Source organism: Homalodisca vitripennis, chromosome 3, assembly GCF_021130785.1.
Source record: "Homalodisca vitripennis isolate AUS2020 chromosome 3, UT_GWSS_2.1, whole genome shotgun sequence".
Lineage (NCBI taxonomy): Eukaryota > Metazoa > Arthropoda > Insecta > Hemiptera > Cicadellidae > Homalodisca > Homalodisca vitripennis.
The window spans coordinates 188,883,011-188,907,695 of record NC_060209.1 but is presented as its reverse complement, the minus strand read 5'-3'; the positions used below and the strand labels follow the sequence as shown (position 1 = coordinate 188,907,695).

Here is a 24,685-nt window from a genome sequence, read left to right as displayed (position 1 = left end):
CAATAGAATACACAATCAAAGTTCACTTATTTCTGCAAAAGTGTGCAAATTAAAAAACTCTAATTCATATATTGGTATTTATGTGACAAAATGTGTTCCCTCTGTTTAAGAATACTATACTAAACAATGTAAAAACTCACACGATTACATATTTGTGTTTGTACTGTATAGTAGTAAATTGCGTAGTATAGTACAGTTTACTAGGTCCGAGCTTTGTTATTAAATCTCAAGACAATAAGTCTTTGCAAAATTAGTTTAAAGTTGATAAAATATTTGAGTTTAACGGAAAGACAAGTTAGAAGATAGAAGAAGAATTGCCATATTATGAGATACGTCATGCTCAATTAATCAAATTTTCATTCGTTATCCCAGTCAATTAAACAATGTAAACAGCAGTTTACTGTTGAGCTTACTGTAAAGATGACAGTGTGGGTTAAGCTAACTAACCAAACTTTATTTGAAATCAACTAACCTAGTATCTTCAATAAATGTGTTAATAGGTTATAAGTTAATAATATGTCGTATTATTAACATTTATCATGTACTGATTTGTATACATCGAGAGATTCCATACGGGCCCTGAGAAGCGCGACAGGGGAGTGGTGTCGTACGGAGTGGGAGAAGCCGTCAAAAGAGGGGAGGGGCTGACTGCCGCCGCGCCGTCGCGCCACAAAGCTTGCCACTGTCACTATTGTCAGTGAGCTGGATCTGCGTGCTGCGTACGATTATTTAAACACACGTTAGACAAATTTAACATTGGCAGTATAGTTAACATACTTCCAATAGTAACAATTAAAATATTTCTATCTGAATTTAAACGTTAATGTTTACAATTGAAACTTAGAATTTAGGAACAATAATTTTGTTTACTTACTGAATGCTGTAAACTGGTTACTGTGGTAGAGCTTCGATCCCACTTAGATTAAAGTCACCATTATCATCATCACTGCCACTCTCACTCATGCTGCTGTCACTGTCACTATCATCTTGCAAATTAATGACGATATGTTCTGTCATTTCGTCAATTTGAGGCTCTAACCTAATGTAGTCTTCCTCTACTTTTTTCACGTGGTTTACACGAGATAACCATTCTGCAGTAGTTATTTCCTCAAACGTTGTTTCCACAAGCTGCTTTATTATTTCCATTGAAAAAGACACATTACGTTTAGCCACCCTCTGTTTCATGACACTCCATATCATTTCTATAGGATTAAGTTCGGGATGGTAGGGAGGCAAGCGCAGAGTTGAATGACCGTGTTCAGCCAAAATTGCATCAATTTTGAACATTTTAAATTTAGGTTTGTGTAAATTAATCAAACTGTACAGCTCCGGTTTTAGGCTACTTGTTTGGAAATTTATATTTCTGTCTGATAGCCATTTAATCATGTCACCTTTTCTGGAATTAGATGTTGGCGCTCGGTTAATTTCGACATTGTGGTATGGGGCATTGTCAATCACAATAACAGAATTTTCAGGGAGATTGGGAATTAATTTACTTTTCAACCATTTCTCGTAATTTGCAAAGTTCATATCGTTATGGTAATCGCCGGTTTTTTTGCCTGATTCAAAAGTTAGCAACGCGTTTTTTATAAACCCTTTCTCGTTTCCAGCGTGTACTATAATTAATATTTTTCCTTTGCTAACTGGTACTTTACATCCCTCATTGCTGTCGTCAGTCCAGGGTTTAGGGGTTGCATGAGTCGTATGGATATAAGTTTCATCCATATAAATAATGGGACTGTTCTCAGATCTGTACTGAGTATTTTTTTTTTCAAAACAATTACTCTTTTCTCTCTGATGTTAATTTTTTCTACCAATACTTTTCTGTCATTAGTAGTCTTCTTCCATCTAAAATTCATTTTCTTTAAAATGCATCGAAGAGAGAAAGAACTACCTTTAAAATTAATTGAACTCTTCAGAACAGATAGCAGAGATTTTATTGTTGGTCTTTCGCCATGAATTCGGTGAAATTCATTTATAGTCCTCCTAATAACACCTACATCGAAATTGTCTAGATCGGTTTTAGGTTTTGTACGATTTCGATTCTTTTTCGGAGTGCTGAATTCTGCATTGTCTTGAATTACTTTTTTCCTCTCAGAAACTATTTTTTTAATAGTTGTCAATGGCACACCAGTTGCAGCTTTTACACGGACGAGAACATTGTTTATGTTTATTGCGGCGCCACTTTCTTTCTCACTTTTCATGTATTCATAAACGTTTGCTACGATTTCTCGAGCTTGGCTATGATATACTTTACCACTTCCAACTTTTTTCAAGAAGTTTACACCCGCCATTTCAGAAATATCACACGGAAATCCTATAAGCAGTAACGGCGGCAAAACAGTGCAAGTATCACAGAGGCAAGAAGAGTGTTGAACAGGCAAGCGCGAGGTCCTCACTACACAGCTCCGCGATACAGACTGAGGAAGCGTTACCCCCACTCCTCCAAATGACAAGTAGACCACTGCGCATCGCCAGGCCAGGGCCCGTATGGAATCTCTCCATCAGTATACTCAGTGTTTTCTTGTTGCTAACGTAGTTACCACACATAAGGCCAATGGAATCAGAGTCACTAATTCTTAACAAACAAAAATTGAGACCAATAAACCAAAGTACGATTTCCAGTAGCAATGGAGACAGTTTCTCTGCAGGTTTTAACCCTCATGGTCAACAGTTATTACAGTATGTGTATAGACAGACTGAAATCGAATTTTTCACATCAGAAATTGGCAAAGCGACTTTTCTAACGCTCAGCTACAGGTATTATTAGAAATGTGTTGTTATTAAAAGCTCAAACTACTTTAAAATTGTACCAGCCGCTCAAAGAATCTTTAATGTAGAATTTGTACATTTAAAATCTAACTCCAACTTGAGAGTATAATTTACTAACTTTCTGGTCTTTCCTTCTTCCAAGATTTTTATTTATCCCTAATAAACTTTAAAGAAGAAATTTATAACCCTCCAACGTTTTATACGTCTTTAGAAAAGCCATTAGTAACATGTGAGTACGTTTTACCTTTAAAACATTACTGACTATTAATAACAGCAGTTTTTAGCTCAGTTGAGTAAGAGATATTTAAATAATAATTATATTTGAATGTAATCTAGTGTTGTCTTTTTTAAATGTACCTGTTATTCCCTAATCAAGAGACAAATAAAATATTCCTCCTTTTTTTGTAAGCTATGGCCTCTTAGTAATATTATAACTCATTTCTTTTTCACAGTCTTCTTCCAGTAACTTTTAGGTTTTGTTGTTAATTTTATTTGTTTTTGTTTCTTGTGAATAGTAAAATGTATTTTTTGCGTTTGTAATTGTGTACTACTACGAAAGCCTTATATTTAACTCATAACTCCGGTTTTAATGTTCCAAAATAATTCTTGTAGTATATTCAATCTATGCTAAACTATTTGATTATTTGTTGAAGTACAAATGTACAAAGTAGTTTTTTGAAGTACAAATTTAGTATATTGCGTAAGAAACATACATGGCATAAGTTTGGTTACACCACTGCAGAAGTTGAAATTCATTAACTAAAGTTTCACGGAAAAGTTGTCATACCTATGAAGGACTACAATTAATCTACTAATAATAGGAATGATCGTATTTTTGGTTTTAATTACATCGTTATTTATAAATATGTGTTATTGAATAAATATAATATTAAGGAAATTCCTGTCATGCTTTTTCAGGCATAAGAAATTAAACATCAATTAGGCTCTATGCAATTTAATTTAATATAGTTCAATATAAAAAGTTGAAATAAAACACAAACTGTATAAAACGAATTAAATATTTATTGTCTTACATAAATATATACATACTTTATTACAATGGATTTAGCACCAGAGTAGAAACTTAACCTAAATATTTTTACATGCCTATGTTAAATTATTAAGCACATAAAGATAGTCTTCATACACATTTACATAAGCACATCAAATACATATAAAACGTTGAATAGCAAAATTAAATTCACATTTAGTCATAAAAACCAATTTCGCTTAAGGCAAAGCGTTTAAACATGAAGATTATTTTTACAGTTGATACGTTGTAATGTCGTATAAATATGTAATTTTACATTCAGTTGCTAAGAGTCCGGCGTTAGCAAAAAATAAATTTGTTTATTTTACAACGTCATTAGCGCTAAATACAAGTAACTATTTAAAATACAAGAAACTGTTACACGTTGCAAAACGTCAAATGAGCCATCTTAAACTAGGTAAATGAATACAGTGTTAACGTAGTTTAAGTTAATTTATTATTTGATTATTCATGGTATAACATGAAATTGTGATTATAAAAAACAAATTGATGTTCATCTCTAACATTTATACAGCATCAACATAAATGAAACAATTATGCATTAGTACATTTTATAAAATATATACTGAGAAATTTGTAATACATTATATTTTGTTTTATTGAATGATTACAGCTTAAACAAATATCTGTTAGTCTCAAATATTTCAGTTTCAGCCATTGATTTAAAAAGTATTAAATAATATATGTATGGAACCGAAATTTGTTCTATGATGGATCAAAACATATAAAATATTGCCTACCCAAGAATACAGGCGGATTTAATTTCATTTTGGATATTCTTAAATAATCTTTAGAGTATAATTAATTTGTAACCAAAATATATAAACAATATACCTCGTGTTTATCTTTTCTTTAATAAATTACAAGATACATACTGTTATATAATCTAGGAAATTAAACAATTCCAAACGGGTAAAAAGAAGATTGGCAATAAATAACATAAATTTATAATAATTATAATTCCCACTATATTTGGAAACATAAAACGAGGTAATAATGAGGTTTGTTTGTTAAACAAATATTCCACATAAACAAAACTAAAACTAACACAAACAGTTTAAATTCGTTGTCAAAACAATGGTCTTAATTATTCATTATAATCAAACCATTGAAATAAGGTAGACATGATATACAATGTTACAAGAGCATATTGTCGCATTGAACGATCTTTAACGTATAAGCAACGCCGTAGATAAAGCGTGAACATTAAGGCCAGTGCGACGATAAAAGGACACCTGCTCACTACAAAGTAAATTTTGTTTGGAAACGCTAGGCCTACTATATCTATTGGACATCGGTGATTCTCGAAACAAATCAGAACAGATAGTAAAAAAATTACTGGAAACTGGTCACAGCGCCACGCGGCGGCCAGACTAGTAACTACCATTGGCGGGATGTAACGCGACACTAGCGAATTCTGTTGACTGGTTCTGGATACTAATCTCAGTAAACAGTCTGGGTTTGGAATATCTTTGGGCTGGTTAATGGGGTGTATATTTAGTGGCTACTTATTGGCCGCCTCGTCTCTCACGTTCACAGAAGCGGAATTGTGACCGTTAAGTTTTTGCGGATTCCCAAGAACTCTTTCCAAAAGCGTACGAGTCATTTGTTTATCGTTGTTACCAAGGGTTTCGTTGTAAATGGGTTTCATTATAAAAAATTGTCATATGATCAACTGCAATTGGTAAATAATTGAGATAAAAGGTTTCCATCAAATTGCATTTATACTAATAACCTTTTGTAATGTAGACGTAATAAAACAGTTTATGTACTTGATTTTAATTATAATTCTTTCGATCGTCATTCTGCTTTTGCAAACGGGAGAGAGTTGTAAATTTTACAAACCATTCTGGATAATCTAATTGAAAAGTGTGTAAAGTTTCAAAATGATCAGCCAGTAAATGAGCTTGTCGTGGGAGCTTAAACGTTTAAACCTCTTCGTGGGAGAGACTGTGTATTAAGCATTTATACGTTTCTTCTTAATCACGTTCCTCTTCTCACAGTTTATTTTTATAACAAACAATGGTTTATAAATAAAAGAAAAAGCACATATCAAGGCCAACTCAAGCGCTTAGTTGTAACAACGCCTGGCACTACGTGTACCGAAAAAGGAGGTAAGCAAAAACAGTAGTTGCAGCACTTTGAAAAGTGCACTTTGCAACAGTTCATGCACTTAAGTGATATCAGCATAGTTGATGTCTCAGCACGCCATGTACTCGTTGCACATTTCTACACTTAAAGAGACATAAACATGTAAAGTGTTATAGGCATAGTACTTAAGCGCTTTCAAGCGCTATCAGAACGATATGCGAAGTGTTACCAACTGTAGCACTTGATAAGCTCACTTCGTGCCTATAAACGCCATTAGAGCTTTGTATGGAAGTCCCCCACTTCGACACAGCGAGCCAAAAGCACGTTATGTAAGGTGTTAACCAGCTTAGCACTTGACAAGACGTGCCTTTCCACAGTTTATACACTTGAGCGCCACCAATACGTCATGTGGAGCGTTAGCAGGCGTAGCACTTGACAAGACCCACTTCATCACAGTTCATGCACTTAAGCGCCACAAGTTCTGTTGTGAAATGGTTTCTGTGAACGGATTTCTTGGATCCGTTGCAGACCGGGCACGGCAGTAGACGATAGCCTCCACACACCTGGCAGGTTGTACAGGCGTCTGGGCTCTGAAACACAATTTCAATTTGTCAGTTCAGAATAATTGTAGTTACGTATTAGTACAAATGCATATTCGAATTGATTGTAATAAATATTTGTACGTTTCAAAGGTCTGAAAGGTTTGGGTGAAGAGAAAATTAAACAAATAATTCATATATCTACGTTAAAACTTTTAAATATTTGAAAATGATTATAATTTGGTTGAGAATTGGATTTAAAAAAACGTAGGCAACCCCACACGTAATAAAGAGCGAGTGACTTGACCGCTAAGTGAAACTATTAATATCGCGTCTACGTTAATAATAAAACCTTAGTGTAATTAATAAATAATTTAAATTAACACAAATAAAAATGGAACACTTGCCATTCTTAGCCAAAAGAACAAGCCAGATAATGTTCCAGTTTTTACTTTTGTTTGCGATTTAATAAGTAAACGATGCCTTTTTTTACTACGCGAAGGTAGGGTTAATAAGCTCTGTTTAATACTTAAACAGAGGACGAAAAGATGACTTCGAACCACCACCAACTTTCGGACAAGCGAGTTGCTTGCAAAGACACAATCATTTATCGGTCACCCATCCAAGCAGCAGCCACGCTAGACGTTGCTTGATTCGGCTTCCTTGTAATAACCACTGTACCCGCTACACTGCTCTAATGGTAATTTATTATTTAAATTAAGGTTTAATTACTTATTTTTAGTTCAATTAAAAATAATGTAATTCGCTCTCTTATTACGTTACCAATTGATTACACAGTGGTGCTAAAACACGTTAATATGTATCATTGTTTTAATTAAACTGAAGTTTCCAACCAAGTTTCTTAGAACGAAAATCGTTAAGAATAAAAATGCTTTATAGTTTTATTGTGTATTAAAAACTGCAAAACAATATGGGGTATACAATAAGAAATTTTGAGTCGCCATGTTGCACATGACAGTAAAAGTTTGAGAGTCTATCATCCTGCATTATACAAGTGACAGTTAGCTATATTTGCATTTCTCCAAGTACTAAGATTCACGCGGTTCTTACCATGATAAGATTTCCAAGCTCCATAGAGTTCACCTGCACTAGTTTATACCTGCGAGTACTGGGAAGAGAAAAAAACTATTTTGTAACTTACAGCCTAATGAATATCCAGGAGCACATCACTAACAACAATAGCCGAGTTTGTTGTAGATAGAGGTATTAATATTGATATATAGTTTAATTCAAAAGATAATATTTGGCATAGATGGTCCCTTAGAGTACCAAGCACTTGCAAGCCTAAAAGTTTGAGGGAGAACATTTCAAATACTGGCTTTGACTGGAAAAGACTTGAACACGGCTAGCTTCATTTTATTCCAAGGTGGCATACCGAGATATGGACAACAGGAAACTTAAAACCCCATCTTTACTCGTCTTGAATATCATGTTTCTCTAGAAGCAGCTAATAGATATTCATAGAAGTAAGATCAATGAGAGAGTATCCTAAATTTCTTGACCTAAGTGAAAAAAGTTCTACTGGGCTGAAACGTGTCTGACATGCTGTCGTGGAGAGCCATATGGCGTCCAATACTAATAAACTGAACTCCGTGTGACTGTACACTGTATCATATTAACATTGTTTTGACTATCGTCGTGGTGTAAAAAATCAATTGGAAGATAGACATAATTAATTTCATGCACTTCAAGGTTAAAATATACATCGAGAAAAAAACTATTAAAAAATCATCAGTCATTTCACTGAAAATTAGATCTTTTTCCAATCAGTGAACTCGATGTGGGGCTCCAAAAACAAGGAGCTGCTTCAGGATGGAAACTCCCAGAGACTTGGAATTTCGAAAGGAACTTCCGTAGTTGACACGCTTTCCAAGGCTGGTAGTTGTCAAAGGAGAGGAACATCTTGAGGGACTGAGAGTTCTCTGAAGTCTAGAAACTCCCATAATATGCTCTGAAGAGAGGGTTTAGAATTGAACAGGATAATTACACATTCCGTTGGCATTTACGGAACCAAATTATTTAGTGACGTAAGTTTCAATGTAATATCTTATGAACTACAATGAAGATATACCTTAATTTTGTGGCCGCTGAGCAAAACGGGCTACATACCTAAGCACTTAAAATAAACTATCATAATAAAATTATTTATATCCTAGTAGTAGCCATCCTTTATTGTAACTGAAAACAAAATCGGGAAAGAATTTTAAAATTAAATTTCTTTAAACGAAAGGAGTTTTTAATAACGGAAACAAAGCCACCTACAGAGATACTGAAGACAAAGCGGCGCCGAAAAGTTTTTAAAATGAAAAACTTTGTAAATCCAATAAACCCAAAAGACTGCACAGTTAAATGTGAGGAGCTGATGAACTTTTGATTGCAAAAAGGCAAACTTCTGATCCAGACGCAGCGTTCCTGGGTGAGATTTACCACAATGTAATTATTGAAACAATGTGACATCTCCTACAATATTGGTTTGTATTAAAACAAATGTTTTGTTTGTTTCACATACATTTACATGTAGCCTATGTATACATTTTCATACAACTTTGGAGAGTAACATTTACAGGAATGGGCTAAATATTCCTGATTCCTAAACAGGGTTTAAAAATAAAGACAGGCACTTTTAAAGTGGGGAACCTTAAAACGCAACTGTATTTATTTATATATCTGATATCACTTCTAAAAAATTCATATGCGATTCCAACTATAAAAAGAAAATAACATTTCATATATTTTAAATATCTTTTCCTGGGTGAGATTTACCACAATGTAATTATTGAAACAATGTGACATCTCCTACAATATTGGTTTGTATTAAAATAAATATTTTGTTTGTTTAACATACATTTACATTTATGTATACATTTTCATATATGATTGGAGGAATGCTACACCTTCCTGATTCCCAGGGTATTAAAAATATATTACCGGGGAGATGTTAAAAAAAAATTATTTATTTATATTTCTGATATTATTCTGTAACATTTTTAGAAAAGATTAAGCTATCCACTATTAACGGTTTCATTATTGTTTTTAAATTATTTTCTTATTTGTATAGGGATAGTATGAACAACACATAAGACACATAAGGATAGGTTTTAATTACATAAGATATCGTTTTCCTACTTTTTAAATGGACCACAAATAAGGGTTACCATTTAAAATCTTTGACCTATCTCTTCTACTTTATAAGAATACTGTAAAAAATAATGCAATGAATATTGCCTGAAATCTTTAATTTTGCTTCCATTATTAAAGATTAAAATATATATGGATAAAAAAGCAATAAAAGTGAATAGTAAACTATATAAGTGCTTGAAAAAATATTTATGAAATTAGTACTTTCACGGGCATATATATATATATATATATATATATATATATATATATATATATATATATATATATAAATTATTATTCATTATTAAAGATTAAAATATATATGGATAAAAAAGTCATACAAGTGATTAGTAAACTATACAAGTACTTGAAAAAATAAAACTTCTTATCTTAGCGCATTACAGATCCAATAGAAATTTACTGGAAAGATACCGTTGGGAAGATATAAGATGGCTCAAGGAAATGAGCGTAAGTGTGACAAGAGACCATCAGGTAACAAAGAGGGATGATGATGATGCCTCAAGGGAAGGATTTGTGTGGTTTGGAGGGGGGAAGGGTTGTGGGAAGGGTGGGTAAGTCGCCTACGTCGACACTCAATAGGCCTTAATAAAATATTCAGTATATCGTTGTATGTTCAGCAAGGAAGCTTACGTATTGAATCATGGTCATCCTATCAGTAACTTATTTTGTAAACAAAGGTACGAATATTTTCCCTTAATTCATAATGGTTTTAATAAAATATACCTTCCAAGTCAGACAGAGATTACATATATACCACGACTCTATCTACTTGAAACAATGTCGTTCGTTACCAATAAATATCAAATATAAATTTTTTAATGTGCAAGAGTTTCAATTGTCCTCGCAACCTGTACTTTATTTGCTATTTCATAAAAATAAAAAAAATTCTTGTTATTTATTTCATATAAAGGAGAAGCCGATCCTCTTTTAAGCCTTATTCTAAATTAACAAACAATAATAAAGAGGAAAGTCGCTAGAAGAAAAGGTCGATGATACTAATAAAGGTGCTATCTCAAAGACTAACGCTATCTCTAACTCAGGTCCAAAGAGGGGGGGGCCCTCATATAATATGTTGCTTATTATTATTTTATTAATTTTTATCTTTGGCTTTTTGTTTAGTTATTATTTTTCATTCTAGCACCTTAGTCTTTAAACATAACATCCCTGAAAACGGAAATGTAGAATTGACGAGAAATTGTATGAGCTTTTAATAAAAGTTTGGAGCAATTTTGTAACCAGAACCATGAAAAGACTGTTAAAGTTTAATATGAGCATACAGTTTAACTTCAGGTGTTGGTGTGATTTAAAGTCAATGGATTATAATTATAAAAAAAACCAAATTTTTGCATTGAAAATATTTTTAATGACTACGACATAGAAACATCTCATTTAACCTTATCCTTAGCCTGACGATGTTTTTTTTAGGTAAAAAATGTACATAGTAAGTATAAATAAATATTTTATTATTGTTTAAAATGTAATATGTTTTATTTAACGTGTTGGTATATATGTATTCCAACCCATTGCGTCTATTTAAAAAAAACTACTAAAATACTATCAAGCAAATAACGTTATAAGAATATTTTACTAGTTTTGTTCATTTTTGCGGCTTTAAATTAAGTAAATTGCAAATAGTTGTGTCTGGTAGGCCCACTCCGAGTTCTAGTTTACCGCACTTATTTTTTAATAATTATAGCAGTTACACGCATATGTGTGAAATAGCTAGCGATAAAAACACGAAACGAGATAACTGTAAAGAAACAGGTTAACGCCCTCACTAAGGGAGTATCAGGTGTGCCTGGAGTTTCGAGAGGAAACATTATTACTCTCTCAAGAGAATCACTTTAATCTGTTCTTGAAAACTTTGGAGATGATGAAGCTCAGGTTTTTTCCTAACTTTACACGGATTATGAGTTAATATTATGAGATCAGCTGGGAGAACAACTGCAGACCATTATTGTAAACACGGATCGCTAATTACTCGCTGTTCTAATGGTCGCTTACCAGTTTAACGCTTGTATTCATTACGTGAGCGTTAAATTTTTATTTAATCCTAATGGACAGAGAACAAAGTTTTCCCACCATTTTCCCAATTCTGAGACATACATAGAATAAAATGTAAATATTTAGTATTCTAATCACCCACATAATTTTTCTAAACTATTTTTTGTGCAATCATATTACCCTCCATTCCAAGACTAAGTCCTATACCACTGATCTTGAAACCTTAGTCTTAAACCTTTTCCTATAACGCTTGCCCTTCCCTACACTTCAGTTCCGCGGAACGCTGTACCTCTAGTGCTATACCCCAAACCTTTTGAGTTATCACATGTTCCAATTTATGAAAGAGGTATCTACAAACAAATGATATGTAAGAACTACAGAGTGATTTAAAAAAATCGAGTAGTGTAAATCTTTACAATCATGAACATGACGTAGTTACAATAAACATTCCTGTAAATTTGTTCAATCCTTGATGGAATAAATAAAAAGTCCAATCACAGAGAAAGCCTCTGTAATCTCGGCGGCAAGCTTCACGTATATCTGTTGTCTAGGCAACGTTTATCTGCCGCGCCGCTCCTTTACAAGTAGAGCTGCATTGTTCCCGTGTTGTTCATATAGTGCTCATTAGCTGAATGCCCCCCTCCCCCCACTCCTTCCACCACCTTGTGACGTCATGTAACCATTGTCTGCCGCTGCTGGCAATCTCATCTAAACGCTCAAGTTACATTGTAAGTGGCCAGGTCGGTAATTGAGTAGTGTGCAACGATCGTCTATATAAACTGTTGTTTAGCGAATATACTTATTGTGTACATCTATAAGTTAGTTCTTTATTTTTGTAATTGCATCATCATACGTATTCTTGAGTGTTAATTGCTATTAGTCTAGGAGCCCGGGGCCAATTCGCACTGCATAAGCTAAAACTTGGCTTTTCTTGAAATCGATACATATATTGTTTCTAAGAAAGAACTCATACGTGAGCTGCGCCAGGTATGGTTGAGTTAAAAATGGAAGGGTTTAAAATATGTAAAGATTATTTTGTTCAATTCTAATTTTTCTTAATTTAACACCACCCCATCCCAATAACCTCATGTCAGTGACAAGTTACACATTGGTGTAATTACACACACACACACACACACACACACACACACACACACACACACACACACACACACACACAAGGAATCCATACAAGAAGAAGAACATACACCCATGCAATTTTGATAACTTACAATAAAATAAATATATAAATCAATAGATTTTAAAATTAAGAAAAACTAGCAACATATTTTAGAGTTAAAATTAACATAAAACAAATTATCATAAATATAAGATAGAAATACATAAAGTATTGTAAAAATAATTGAATCATCAGATAAAAAAATAACAATTTCTTTAGACCAAATACCACAGAATACATTAAATCTTAATATCAAGGAGATTGTTATGCAAAGTAAGTTTACAACACCTGGAGTTATAAAGTGAACTCGCCTTCGGCTCGCTGGGGGCTACGCCCCCAGGCCCCTAAGTAGGGTGTTCGCAAATTCGAGGATAAGCGTTATTTCGGGAACAGGTTAAGTCCGAGCATTCGAGGAGGAATGTGGGCGAGCTTTTAAAAGAAATATTAATCTTGCAGGCATTTTTTTCCTTAATTATTTTTTATACGATTATGTCATAGTTATCTTGGAGTAAATAACGTGCAAAAAATTTTCATTTACACAGGTCCAATCAGTTCTCGAGATATCGTGCGGGCACCTAGTTTCTAGGGTTAACACCGATTAAGGCAATAAAGGGGCAAGATTTTGCTCTGTTTGTTGTAGTTTTATGAATAAAGAACATTAGTTTGATCTGAAGAAAAACTCACCAAAAGAACTGTAAATCAAGAAAACTAAGGTTAAGTGTCATTTACACAGCAAGGGTTAACTTGACCAGATGTTTATTAATGGTATCTAAATTGAGGCAAAAGATATATCGCAGATTCATTAACGTGTATTAGAAAAATATATTTGCCATAGGTCAATTAATATAAGAGAAATTGTCTTGTAAGGCTATTGCAGTTTCAAAAACTAAGTAAGTATTGAGTTTTTCCTAGATATACACATATATCTAATTATTGAATAACATGTTCGTGGTTGTAATAAGGTTCATCCTTAATAACTGTAGGTGAGAAAACCTAAACGTATGTTGGTTAGCGGATGATGTATTTAATGTTACACGAGGTTGGCAGCTTATTAGGAATTTGTGATTTAAATTATTCTATTTGAGCGTTGGTAAAAAACACGTCTTTATTTAGTATCCTCTATTTGTTATCGTCACATATAAGCAGGCAAATATAAAATAATAATATAATAAGTAAATTAGAAGTAAAGCAATGCCGAGAAATGCCTTTGCGTTTGGCAATGCCTTTTGCGTTGTTTAGGTTCATTTTTTCATTTGTATACGTATTATAACTTTGTTCTATCTACAATTTCATAAGCCTTTTTAGATAGTAATTCCAGTAAATTATGCATAAATATTCAGAAGCGAAGAAAGAGGAGGGAACAGGAAAAATAAAAGAAAAAGATGAAGAAAAAACAAGATAAATTGTGAAGAATCAGAAAAAGTATCAGAAGCCCGCAGCTCCACCCGCGTGGATGTCGGTTACAGTTTGCAATAAACCTACCCAGGAAAGACATGTGTCAGCAAAATGATTCCCAGGTCAATTCACAGACACCAAAACTAACATCGATGAACGCAGTCATTATCCGCAGGCTGCACAGATTGTCTTTCTGTGGATGTTAAAGTTGTTAATGATAAAAAATATATAATGTAATTAATACTAAGTTTTCACTTCTGTCGCAGTCCCGAAGTGCAAACCCGTTGTTTTTAGGATAGATTATTGTTAGAGCTTCTCTATATACAACATTTGACGTTAAATTATTTACAGGTAGCAAAATATACTAATGGTCGGGAGCCCCGACCCGTTGATAGGGCAACGTAAAGTTTTCCCATGCGTAAAACATTCTTTTCGTAAATCAATTCCAACTAATTTGAATTGGTTGGCCCTGGGGATTTGTTTATCGTTAGTGCTAAAGAAATTCTTACTGGAAATTGGAGCCTTTTGAAGGATATAGGCGATACTCAGTTGTCATTGCTTAATGCCAATTGTGAAACAAGGAATTAAGAAATGATTTACTCTAAATAAAGTAAAACGTGCTTTCCTTCTGTTAAATGTGCAAATACTTGTACATATGACGTGTGAGAAGAGATAAATTTGTTCAAATACTAAAGCCCAAAACGTCAAAACTTTACCACCGTTGATAATAGATGGAGACAAATAAATCAACTCCTTAGAACCTTGCAAGGAAGGTTTTATTTTATGCTCAGAAAGTGATTTTATAACAAATTGGTAATAAAAACAGCTGTTAACACCTAGATATTTGATATTAAAAGTGCAAATTTTTCGATTAAGTTCACATTCGCATACCCTATTAGGACGGAAAAGGGACAACGATGTCTTCTGACGACGAACTCTACTTAACAGGAGGTAGAACTGACCGTGGGTAAAACAATCAGTGCGAAGTTCGACTCCGACAAGATAGATTTAGATCAGCTGGTGACTTTACAATAATGGAATTTTATTCTTTTGAATGATGGCTTATTAGGAGACTGAGAAGAAGCATTTTTTAACAAACTTAATAAACATTTGAGTTATTAAATACAGTAATACTTTTATTATTTGTATTAAATTGGTGAATCTCGATTTTTGAATCCAAGAACAGAAAAAGACATTTACTAGATGATGAACACTTGAATATTGGATGACAACCAGAACTCTCAGATCTGCAAAGATTACTACTACCAGTATTAAATCTATACTAAGCCGACAAGGATGATTGGAAGTGTCAATGGAACATACAAAGTAAAACTGGATTTGAACTCAAGTAAGATCTAACCAATTTATGATTCCAAAGTTTTCAAAATTTTAACCTATTTTTGTATAAATTCAAATTTAACATGTACCTCAATTTTTCCTATGTTGGATATAATTTTTTTTTGTGCGCCCATGGCAGTATAATCCACGAAACCCTGTATGTGACACATAAACCCAATAGCAATTATTGTAAATCAAACGTTTATTTATTTACATCAATAGCTAGTTAAGCAAGGGCAAAGTACGGGTTAAATAAATAAATAAAGTTAAAAAAAAGATAAAATTTAACAATACCAAAATTATAGTTCAACTAATTATAAGGTTTACCTGTTTTTAGAAGTGGTTACGTTACTCTGTGATACAAACAATTTAATGCTCAAAGAATCAAACCTTGTTGTTGTATAAGATAAATTCTGACTTTCTCCTGTTGAACACTAGTTCTCGATATGTCTGTGCTGAGGATGTCCATTCAACGAACTACACTTTGCAACAGTTCTTTTAAACATTCTGATCAATATTGAGAGACGACCAAGGTTTTGAAGCAAGTATCATTTGGAGAACAATATTCATAGAAAGAATGTACATAAAGTCGTTTCAATAAATTAAACATTTTGTAGCAAAACCAATAACGTTTCCTTAAATAATACTCTATTTTAGAATGTGAATTCCTTTAATTAGAATTAATTTAAAGTATTTAGCTTAACACTCATAAGACGAAAATAAAACATGTCATTTCCTGGACCTTTGACATGTATTCCTACGAAGCATTATGTATGAAGTATTATGAAGCAAGAAATTACTATTTTTATCTTATGAAGATAAAAGAAAAATTTTCTTAAAAAGTGACCTTAAACTTTGTTAGTCTTTGTATGGTTTTGTCTATTTAAATAGTAATACTGTAATTTTAAAATGATAAATGTTATTCCTTATAAAATACTTATACTTCTTTTTGAAATGCTTGTAGATTAAGAAAAAATAATTACAGATATTTTGCATTTATTTACAATGATTACGTAAGAAGACGTTTAGCGATCGTCTTGAAACCAATTTATTATAAATACAATAATAAAGCGTATAAAATCACGACACAGAGATTGAAGGACCACACAAAAAGTTGTTGTCCTCAAGTCCCCAAAGTGAATTGCGGCCACAATACGTCGTGATGGGTTGATTGAGGCTGCAGATCAAAGTTTTATTGACTTTCCACGCGAGTCAACCGTTCCTAAACCACTCCGTACCCATTATAAAACTTCATTACCGTTTTTGTTTACCACAAAAGGTGCTCTGCAGATCAATACAAGTGCTAGAATTCTCTATAAATACCCTCGTTTTATACACAAATTAAAGAAATCTGGGGAAAGTTTTTAAATGGATCAAATACGTTCTATTTCTTTCCGTTTAGTGAATAGTTGTTTAGGTTTCCTTTAAAACTTATAAATATGATACAAATTTCGTAAGAGCCAATATAATAAGAACGAGAAATGAAAAGGAATATCTCTTTTATGTATTCGGAAGATGATTAAATATTCTTGAAATGTACTGATTTTTTTATTAGTATAAAAAATATTTACTTCATTCACGTTTAATACATTGGTAGTAGAAGATCTGTGAATACAATTTTTAATTATATTCCAACTGATAACGACAAATGGGATAGTAAAAGTTTTGTATTTTTATCAGCTAGTTTTGGTATTATATGTAAAAATTTAACTAATTTTTATTTATACGTATTTAAAACAATCTGTACAAAAAATGCAGTACTGCTCGTTGTTTGCGGACCAAAAATGTTGTATGTTCTTCCACCTTCAGCAATTCGATACACACTAGTTAATACTGGTTAGCAATGTCTATTCTTAAGTTATATCTATCTACTACGTGACCAACAGAACAAGGATTACTCTACCGGGCAGTTACTGGCAGCTTCCGTTAGAATTGTATACGCCGTACGAATAGGGTATGTAAGATGTTTACCTCTACATCTTGGGTATGTCACCTTTGAATGCTGCAAATCAAGTGGTTGTGGTAGTAGAAAATAACTTTTGCAATAAAAACGTAATTTTAAAGAAAGCATTATTGTAGACTAAGGTTATTGGTTGGCTATTAAATTGTGTAAGCAATCAGCTAACGATGGTTGGTGGATTGAGAATAAACTACACGAATATCATTTGTGTGTTTTAGTAATTGGCTGTTTTCAATTAGAGACAAATAACTTCACAAGATTAACACTGGAACTTTGAAAGCCATCCATATAGTCAATTTATTTTAAATCCTCAAAAGGAATATGTGCAGTGTAAGAGTTTTAGAGTAGTGTCAAATATGTATATCAATTAATAGTTTAGATACCTAAAACCCTCGCATAAAGATCAAGAATACTCTGAGGGATTCAACAGAGTTTAATAATTTCACCACAAGTATTTTACTATGTATAACTATATTTATATTAAAAATTATACATATTTAGTGTTCATAAAGATTATTAGTACCTTATTAATAGTCTTTAATTAAAAATAATACATACCTTGTACGGTTTTAATATCCTTCTCAGTTCTCCGGTCTCGTTGAGCCTTTCGATTACTTCAGCATCCTGTAGAAAAATAAATTGTTAATAAAATATTATAAAATAATCTCTTACTTGCATATATTAGATTACGTCATAACCAAGTGACCTAAATAGCGTAGAGTACTATATCTACTATGTCAATCTAATTGATCATGTATACTAAATTGATACCAATTCTAAACCGAACAATATGTGGCTCGAAGAAAACTAAATTTTCTCTCGATCCAAACATTTTTCAATCCTTGTTTTATTGGTTTAAGTCATGCGATATCGTTTGTATGTCACACTTTATAGAATTGTTCTAGATAAATAGACTCAATATATTAAAGTAAGCGGTACGAATCTAGAAAAGGTTAAATGTAAAGATATGTTAAATGATACATTATTTATTTTAAGTCTTGTTTTAAGCCAAAGATCGTAGTACTTTTTACGTTTTTATTTTCATGCGTTTCAAAATAGCGGCCTAAAATATCCAAAATTCCGGTGGTTCCTATTTTCCCCACCCCAAAATAAGGATTTCTGTTACTGTTCTGTCTAATTTATTTTTATACATAAAAATACTTTCCAACGAAGTCAGGATTACTAAGATATATGTATACTATCTACTCCAAATTTTGAAAATCTGAATTATGCTTTTCCTACAAATTTTAAATGCAATGGCGTGTCATATCTTAAAATAAAGGTATTATCAATCTGAGCCATTTTGATATTAACGTTTCACCATATCTCTAAATGGTTTAAAATTTTAAATTGTTCTCCTTACATAAATAGTGCACGACTGTCTGGGAAACCCTGTATATTCCCAGATTGAATCTCGCCATCGAGGTGACAACGACAGAGTAACAAACCTTTGTCAGAAGGCTACGCAAATCGCTGGGTGTGGTTTTGTTTGTGCTTCAATTGTTTACGTTATGTCGTTTGCCTGTGATTTAATCGTGTTACTTACCAGTGTAGCGTTGATACCTTTTAACTAAGCGTTCATTATAAACTCAGTTTACTCAGATTAACAGAGTGCAAGTAGTAAAAAAGGAAAAGACGGGAAGTAATTTTAGAACGCATTCCAGATTGAAAGGTAAAGTACATTGATTTATAAGTCCTGAAAATCAAAACCTACATTTATACGAATAACTTTGTAGCTATTTTTTTAAAGTATTTAATAACTTATTCAGTGATCTGCTCATAATTATATAATGGTTTTCATAACGTTCTGTATTTGGGAGTTCCTTTTACATATTTTTGGGAGAAAACAAGTTCGATCCGTGGAGCTAGTTTATTTTCGTCTAGGTTTGCTCTAAAAATGGGAAAAGATGTTTTTAGTACTTATATTAACAAATATTTATTCAAAGCTAAGTAATGAGTTTAATGAGGTCAATTAACTCGTATCCGATAATACAGAGATACAGAGAACATTCTCTATGTGTCTATATCGCTACATAGGCTATTACGGGTTAGCATTTTTGTTTTAAGAGTTATAAGGGTCAAGCACTTTATAGGATCCAAGGAAAAGTTTTTAAAATATGAATGAGCCTGTTCTTTACAACAGGCTTTTATAATTATTTTTCGAATGTATAATTTTTACAAAAACTAATAGTAGGCCTAACCCTTTTTAAATTGTAAAAATACGTACAAGCTCAATTTACATTGGAAATCTTTTGAATAATCTGCATATCCTTTTTTTTGAGAAAAGTCTGCGTTTTAACACATAAAAAACCAAGGTTTACTTCCAAATTAGTAAACGATAAAAATACGACGCAACAAGCGTAATATAAATTAACTAAAATATTATATTAACGAGCGGGAATAGCAATGAATGAAGACACTGACTATTACTGCAGCGTACAATTTCACAGTTTGCCTCTAAATCCAATTATCCAGGTACACATAGCTAAGCGCCTCCACTGCGTGTGGGGAGACCGCAGTTTGCTCAACTGACTAATTACAATTTCCACCAGCAGATAGAGCGCGTGTTAGTCAGTGACGTGTGCTGGACCCGCATGTGCGTGGTGGCTTTACGGGTCTGTTTTATTTTTACTATCGATTGTGTTCCCTTTGACCAAAGCAGTGCTTTAAAAGCACGATATAATTCGTATAACATATTTGTGAGTAGCACTTTTAATGCCTTACCCATTGGTAGAACCATAGATGTATAAATACTTAAAAACTAAAATTCTAAATTTCTATACTAGAGGGAAAATCAAGCTTTTCATAATTCATCACATTTCAACTACATCCGTACTTATAAAATCCGTATACAACGTAATAAAAGAACCATAAATGCACACAGGTATGGTATAAAAGCTAATTCTAGATTTCTATACTAGAGGGAAAAATCATCAAGCTTCTTATGATTAATCTGATTTTAACCACATTCAAACCTTCAACTATATACAAACAAATAGTAGAACCATAAATGTACAAAGACAAATTATATTTTCCTATACTAATGGAAAAACCTTCAAGCTTCTCATAATCCATAACATTTCATTAAATCCAAATACCTCAAATTTCAACTACACTCATATTTACAATTACAAAAACCAAAAATCTACAAAGACATAAAAGCTAATTCTTCAATTCTATGCTAGAGGGAAAATCATCAAACTTCTCACAATCCATAACGTTGACATTAAATCCAAACTTGTATGCAGATGTTTTATTAAGTTTCATTTTTAACCGTATTTAGCGCATGATTCACCGAGTTAATTTTCTTACGGTGAAGTTGAAACTTTGGATAACAGTTCCATTTCTACCTTGAAACGAGACACTCAGCATAAAGTTTAATTGTGTTGCGTCAATACAAACACTTGTATCTGTCGTCTTCTACTGAACACAACTCGATCTGCAAGTATCTGAAATGGAATAATCTCACAGTGAGATGTGAAGACACAGACAAAAAGCGGGTGACATATTTATATACAAATCTCTAATACTTTACATGCTTTATATCTTGTTATACAAAAAGCGAGTGACATATTTATATATACAAATCTCTAATACTTTACATGCTTTATATCTTGTTATACAAAAAGCGGGTGACATATTTATATACAAATCTCTAATACTTTACATGCTTTATATCTTGTTATACAAAAAGCGAGTGACATATTTATATACAAATCTCTAATACTTTACATGCTTTATATCTTGTTATACAAAAAGAGACTGGGAAAATGCTCTTAAATGTGTCACTCTAATTACCAACCATGCTGTAAAATATATTTTAATGTTACAAACCGTAAATTTTCAAATAGAGACTCAGTCTGAAAAACAGCAACGAGAGCTAGCAATGGATTTCTGTAATGGAAGTGCATATGAAAGAGATAATTGAGAGCCAATGACCGAGGGAATCTAATACTTTGGGCTTTGGATAAGCGCAAGTTAAAATCCTGTCTATAACGTAGAACTGTTTATCAGTACCAAGAACCATGTATAGTAGCGTCTCTCCTCCATATTATGTTTGGTAAGAACCTCGCACAAGCCATTAGCCCATGAGGACGGGCAGAATTTGGCATAATAGGGGAACGGCCTCTTATTTTTATCAAAAATAAGGAAAGAAGACACCCAAATTTCCACTGACCTGAAGTTTTGTTACTCACCCCGATGTACTGATATCGATGAGGACTAACGACATGATCATCTGGACACTTTTCATCCTCTCCTTGATCTCTGCCTATAACATCCTAAGAATAATCTTGAAAGCACCATATGACCAAAGACCTGATGAATTGTTACTCAACCCGATGCACTAATCCTCGACGAAGGCTTACGGAATGAACATCTAAACCCTTTCATCCTCACTTGATCTCTGCCTATGAATTTTGAGAATAATCTTGGTAGCACCATATGACCACCTAACTGACGCTTTGTTACTCACCCCGATGTACTGGCCCTCGATAAACACTTGCGGCACGAGGATCTGGTCGCTGTTCATCCTCTCCTTGATCTCTGCCTGGGTCTCTCGGCTCATGAACACATCTCGCTCGTCGAACTTGACCAGGTGAGTCCGCAGTATCTGCCGCACTTTGAGGCATCGCTGGTAGGTGCTCCGGACTATGCCCATGGTTGTCGTGTACACCACCACCTTGCCGGCCTCCCTCTCCTGCCACGTCTGCAACACAAGAGCAACACTTGCATGTTTTAAAATGGAAAAATCAGAATTTTATAATTTATATTTGCAATTTGAGCCTAAATGGTAGCACACCATCCAATAATACTTGTAGGAAATCCTAGCTTTTTTTTGGGAAATCCGCTACTTTTTTATGAACTCGAACCTTCAAAATCAAATAATTTTCCTGGAAATGTTCAATAAGGAAAAGATGATTTCTTTTGTTAAAAGATTTACCAATTTCACTTACGCTAAAATATCTTTGTCATATATATTGTTAAATCAGTTGATTTTAACTGTATTGGACCTTACTGTAATTAGATGACATACAGATTAATATACGGCATAAACTGAAGGACGCTATGCGGCATAACCTGCCGAGCTATACGATGTTGGCGCTTTGATCATTGTAAATAGAGGATTATGTCCCCCTACATTGTCTATCATTAGAGCTGTATATGGTTGCCGGTATTGCAATCACGATCAATCAGTCAATATCGGTCTGTCATTAAATTGGGCATTGCCAATAACTTTATAGACCTTTCAAAGGAAATTTGATTTGATCAGTTTAACGTTTTCTTTTTTATATTCGAGAGTGAAAACCCCACTGTCCTGTCGGTTGGGCGTTAGCAAAGCACATCACCCGATGCGCTAGTTGTGGATGAAAAAGGATCAGGAAAGCCCTTTAACGTTGTTCTCGATCTATATGAAATTTACTGAGTTAATGAAAAAGTGAAGATAAGCGAACAACTTTGCTTGTACCTTAGGGCAGGGTTTAAGGTTTCAAACTAAGAGGGGTCACAAGTTTAATTCCCGGGAAGGCAAAATTAGCAAATGCGTTTCGACTGTTTCCTCCAAAACAATTTAGTGCTATTATTTTAAATTACCACTAGTCTTGAATGGACCTCTAGGAGAGGAATAAAATACAATTTTAAAATAATTTTTACAATCCTAGTTTAATACCTACACTGCGACACCGGTTGTGCACCGACTGTAGAACAGACGTGTGCGTCCACCGCAGTCAGTTGTTAAATTACAGATCCTCTTTGCCCAATTAAGAAAGCAAAGGGATGAGATTCAATTAAAAAAAACTTTTGTAAGGAATTTCATAATTTTTATCGTATTTCAAATACATGGTCATGCAAAAAAAAACCTACAATACAACCGTAATTGTGACAAATATTTACAACACTTAACTTACAGGAGATAGTGGCTGAATTAACAGACCAATCTTTACATGGGCTATCAGATACAAAATATCTTAGGATTATACTTAAGTTCCTTTAAGAGCCGACTGTACTAAAACGATTCAGAGTTTTTACTCGTAATAACACTGAATTAGATTTAAAAAAGGATGGGAAAATGCATTAGGTTTAACATTGTTCATTTGGCTACAACCGAGATGGCCGATAGTAGAGCCAACTCTTAAACTAAACTACTTAGTGATAACACTAAAACTCCACCGCAGAACATGAGTAATTCGCCTCCTCTCAATTATTTTAGAGATAAAACACAGCTGTTATTATTTTGATTGGGCGGTTTACGGTCCACTCTCCCAAAATTTTAAAATACTGGTCAACTTGCAATATTTAGGCAAAGGGAATGTTATTGATTACCTTCCACATTCTATTTATCATCCATCCGTTTTTGGTGACAACTAAAACGCATCTTGGGAGAGTCTCGAGAAAAACTTATTCTTCGAGCTAACGCTCTAACATCTTTGCGATGACTTTCTGTTTTGACTTCAATTCGTATCTTCAACCAAGGAGTTCGTGTGTAGAAGCACCAGATTTTAGCTGCAAAAGACACGCCTTAGAAAGAGGTGTGGAAGTTCAACAGTAACAATAACTTTTAGTTTCCCTTATGCAAAGATACTTATCCTTATCGATAGTTGAACTTTATCGATATTTTAACTACCTAATCGCACGTAAGAAGCTAACTATGTTATATGTCTTTTTCCAGATATCTAAATGAACTATATATCTGTTAGTAATAAACGTCCGATGAAAAATTAAACGTTGTGGAAACCGAAAGAACCGCAGTTCCTTCATTCTTTATCACATTATGATATTAAAGTTGAAGAGAGTAAATTATTTTCGCAATTTTAAATATATAAATATTTACCAATCCATTGGTTGTCATACCGTTTTAGCATTATTATGAAATGTTAACGTTCAGATATGTTACGACCTGTCAACACCACGCGATCCTTTAATTAAATTAGAACTACATTTAACAATGCCTATCGATGGTTCTCGATTTGCTTTCTTTTTAATTTTCTCTGCTAAGTTATATTTAATTAAATAATAATTGTTTTTATATAAAATGAATATCATACACGAATGTGATATTAACCTTTAAGATAATACATAATTAAAATTTAATTCCTTAATTTTTTAACGCAGGAGATTGCGTGTCCCCTTAATATTTATTTGCATGTAAAAATATGTTTGTTACTTCTTACATTTAACACAAAAATATTATCTAC

General features: G+C 33.1%; 1 protein-coding gene across 1 annotated transcript in view; it reads right to left on the bottom strand.

Annotated features, from left to right (window-relative positions):
• Positions 1–3,775: 3,775 nt before the first annotated feature.
• Positions 3,776–24,685, bottom strand: part of LOC124357877 (glutaredoxin domain-containing cysteine-rich protein CG31559-like) — a 288,139-nt gene continuing 267,229 nt past the window's right edge. Inside the window, exons 3-5 of the mRNA XM_046809963.1 lie at positions 21,967–22,200; positions 18,051–18,116; positions 3,776–6,504 (exon numbers count right to left, since the gene is read on the bottom strand). Of these exons, the coding sequence (XP_046665919.1) occupies positions 6,331–6,504; positions 18,051–18,116; positions 21,967–22,200 (474 nt within the window). The 3' untranslated portion in view covers positions 3,776–6,330. The remainder of the gene's footprint in view (positions 6,505–18,050; positions 18,117–21,966; positions 22,201–24,685) is intronic.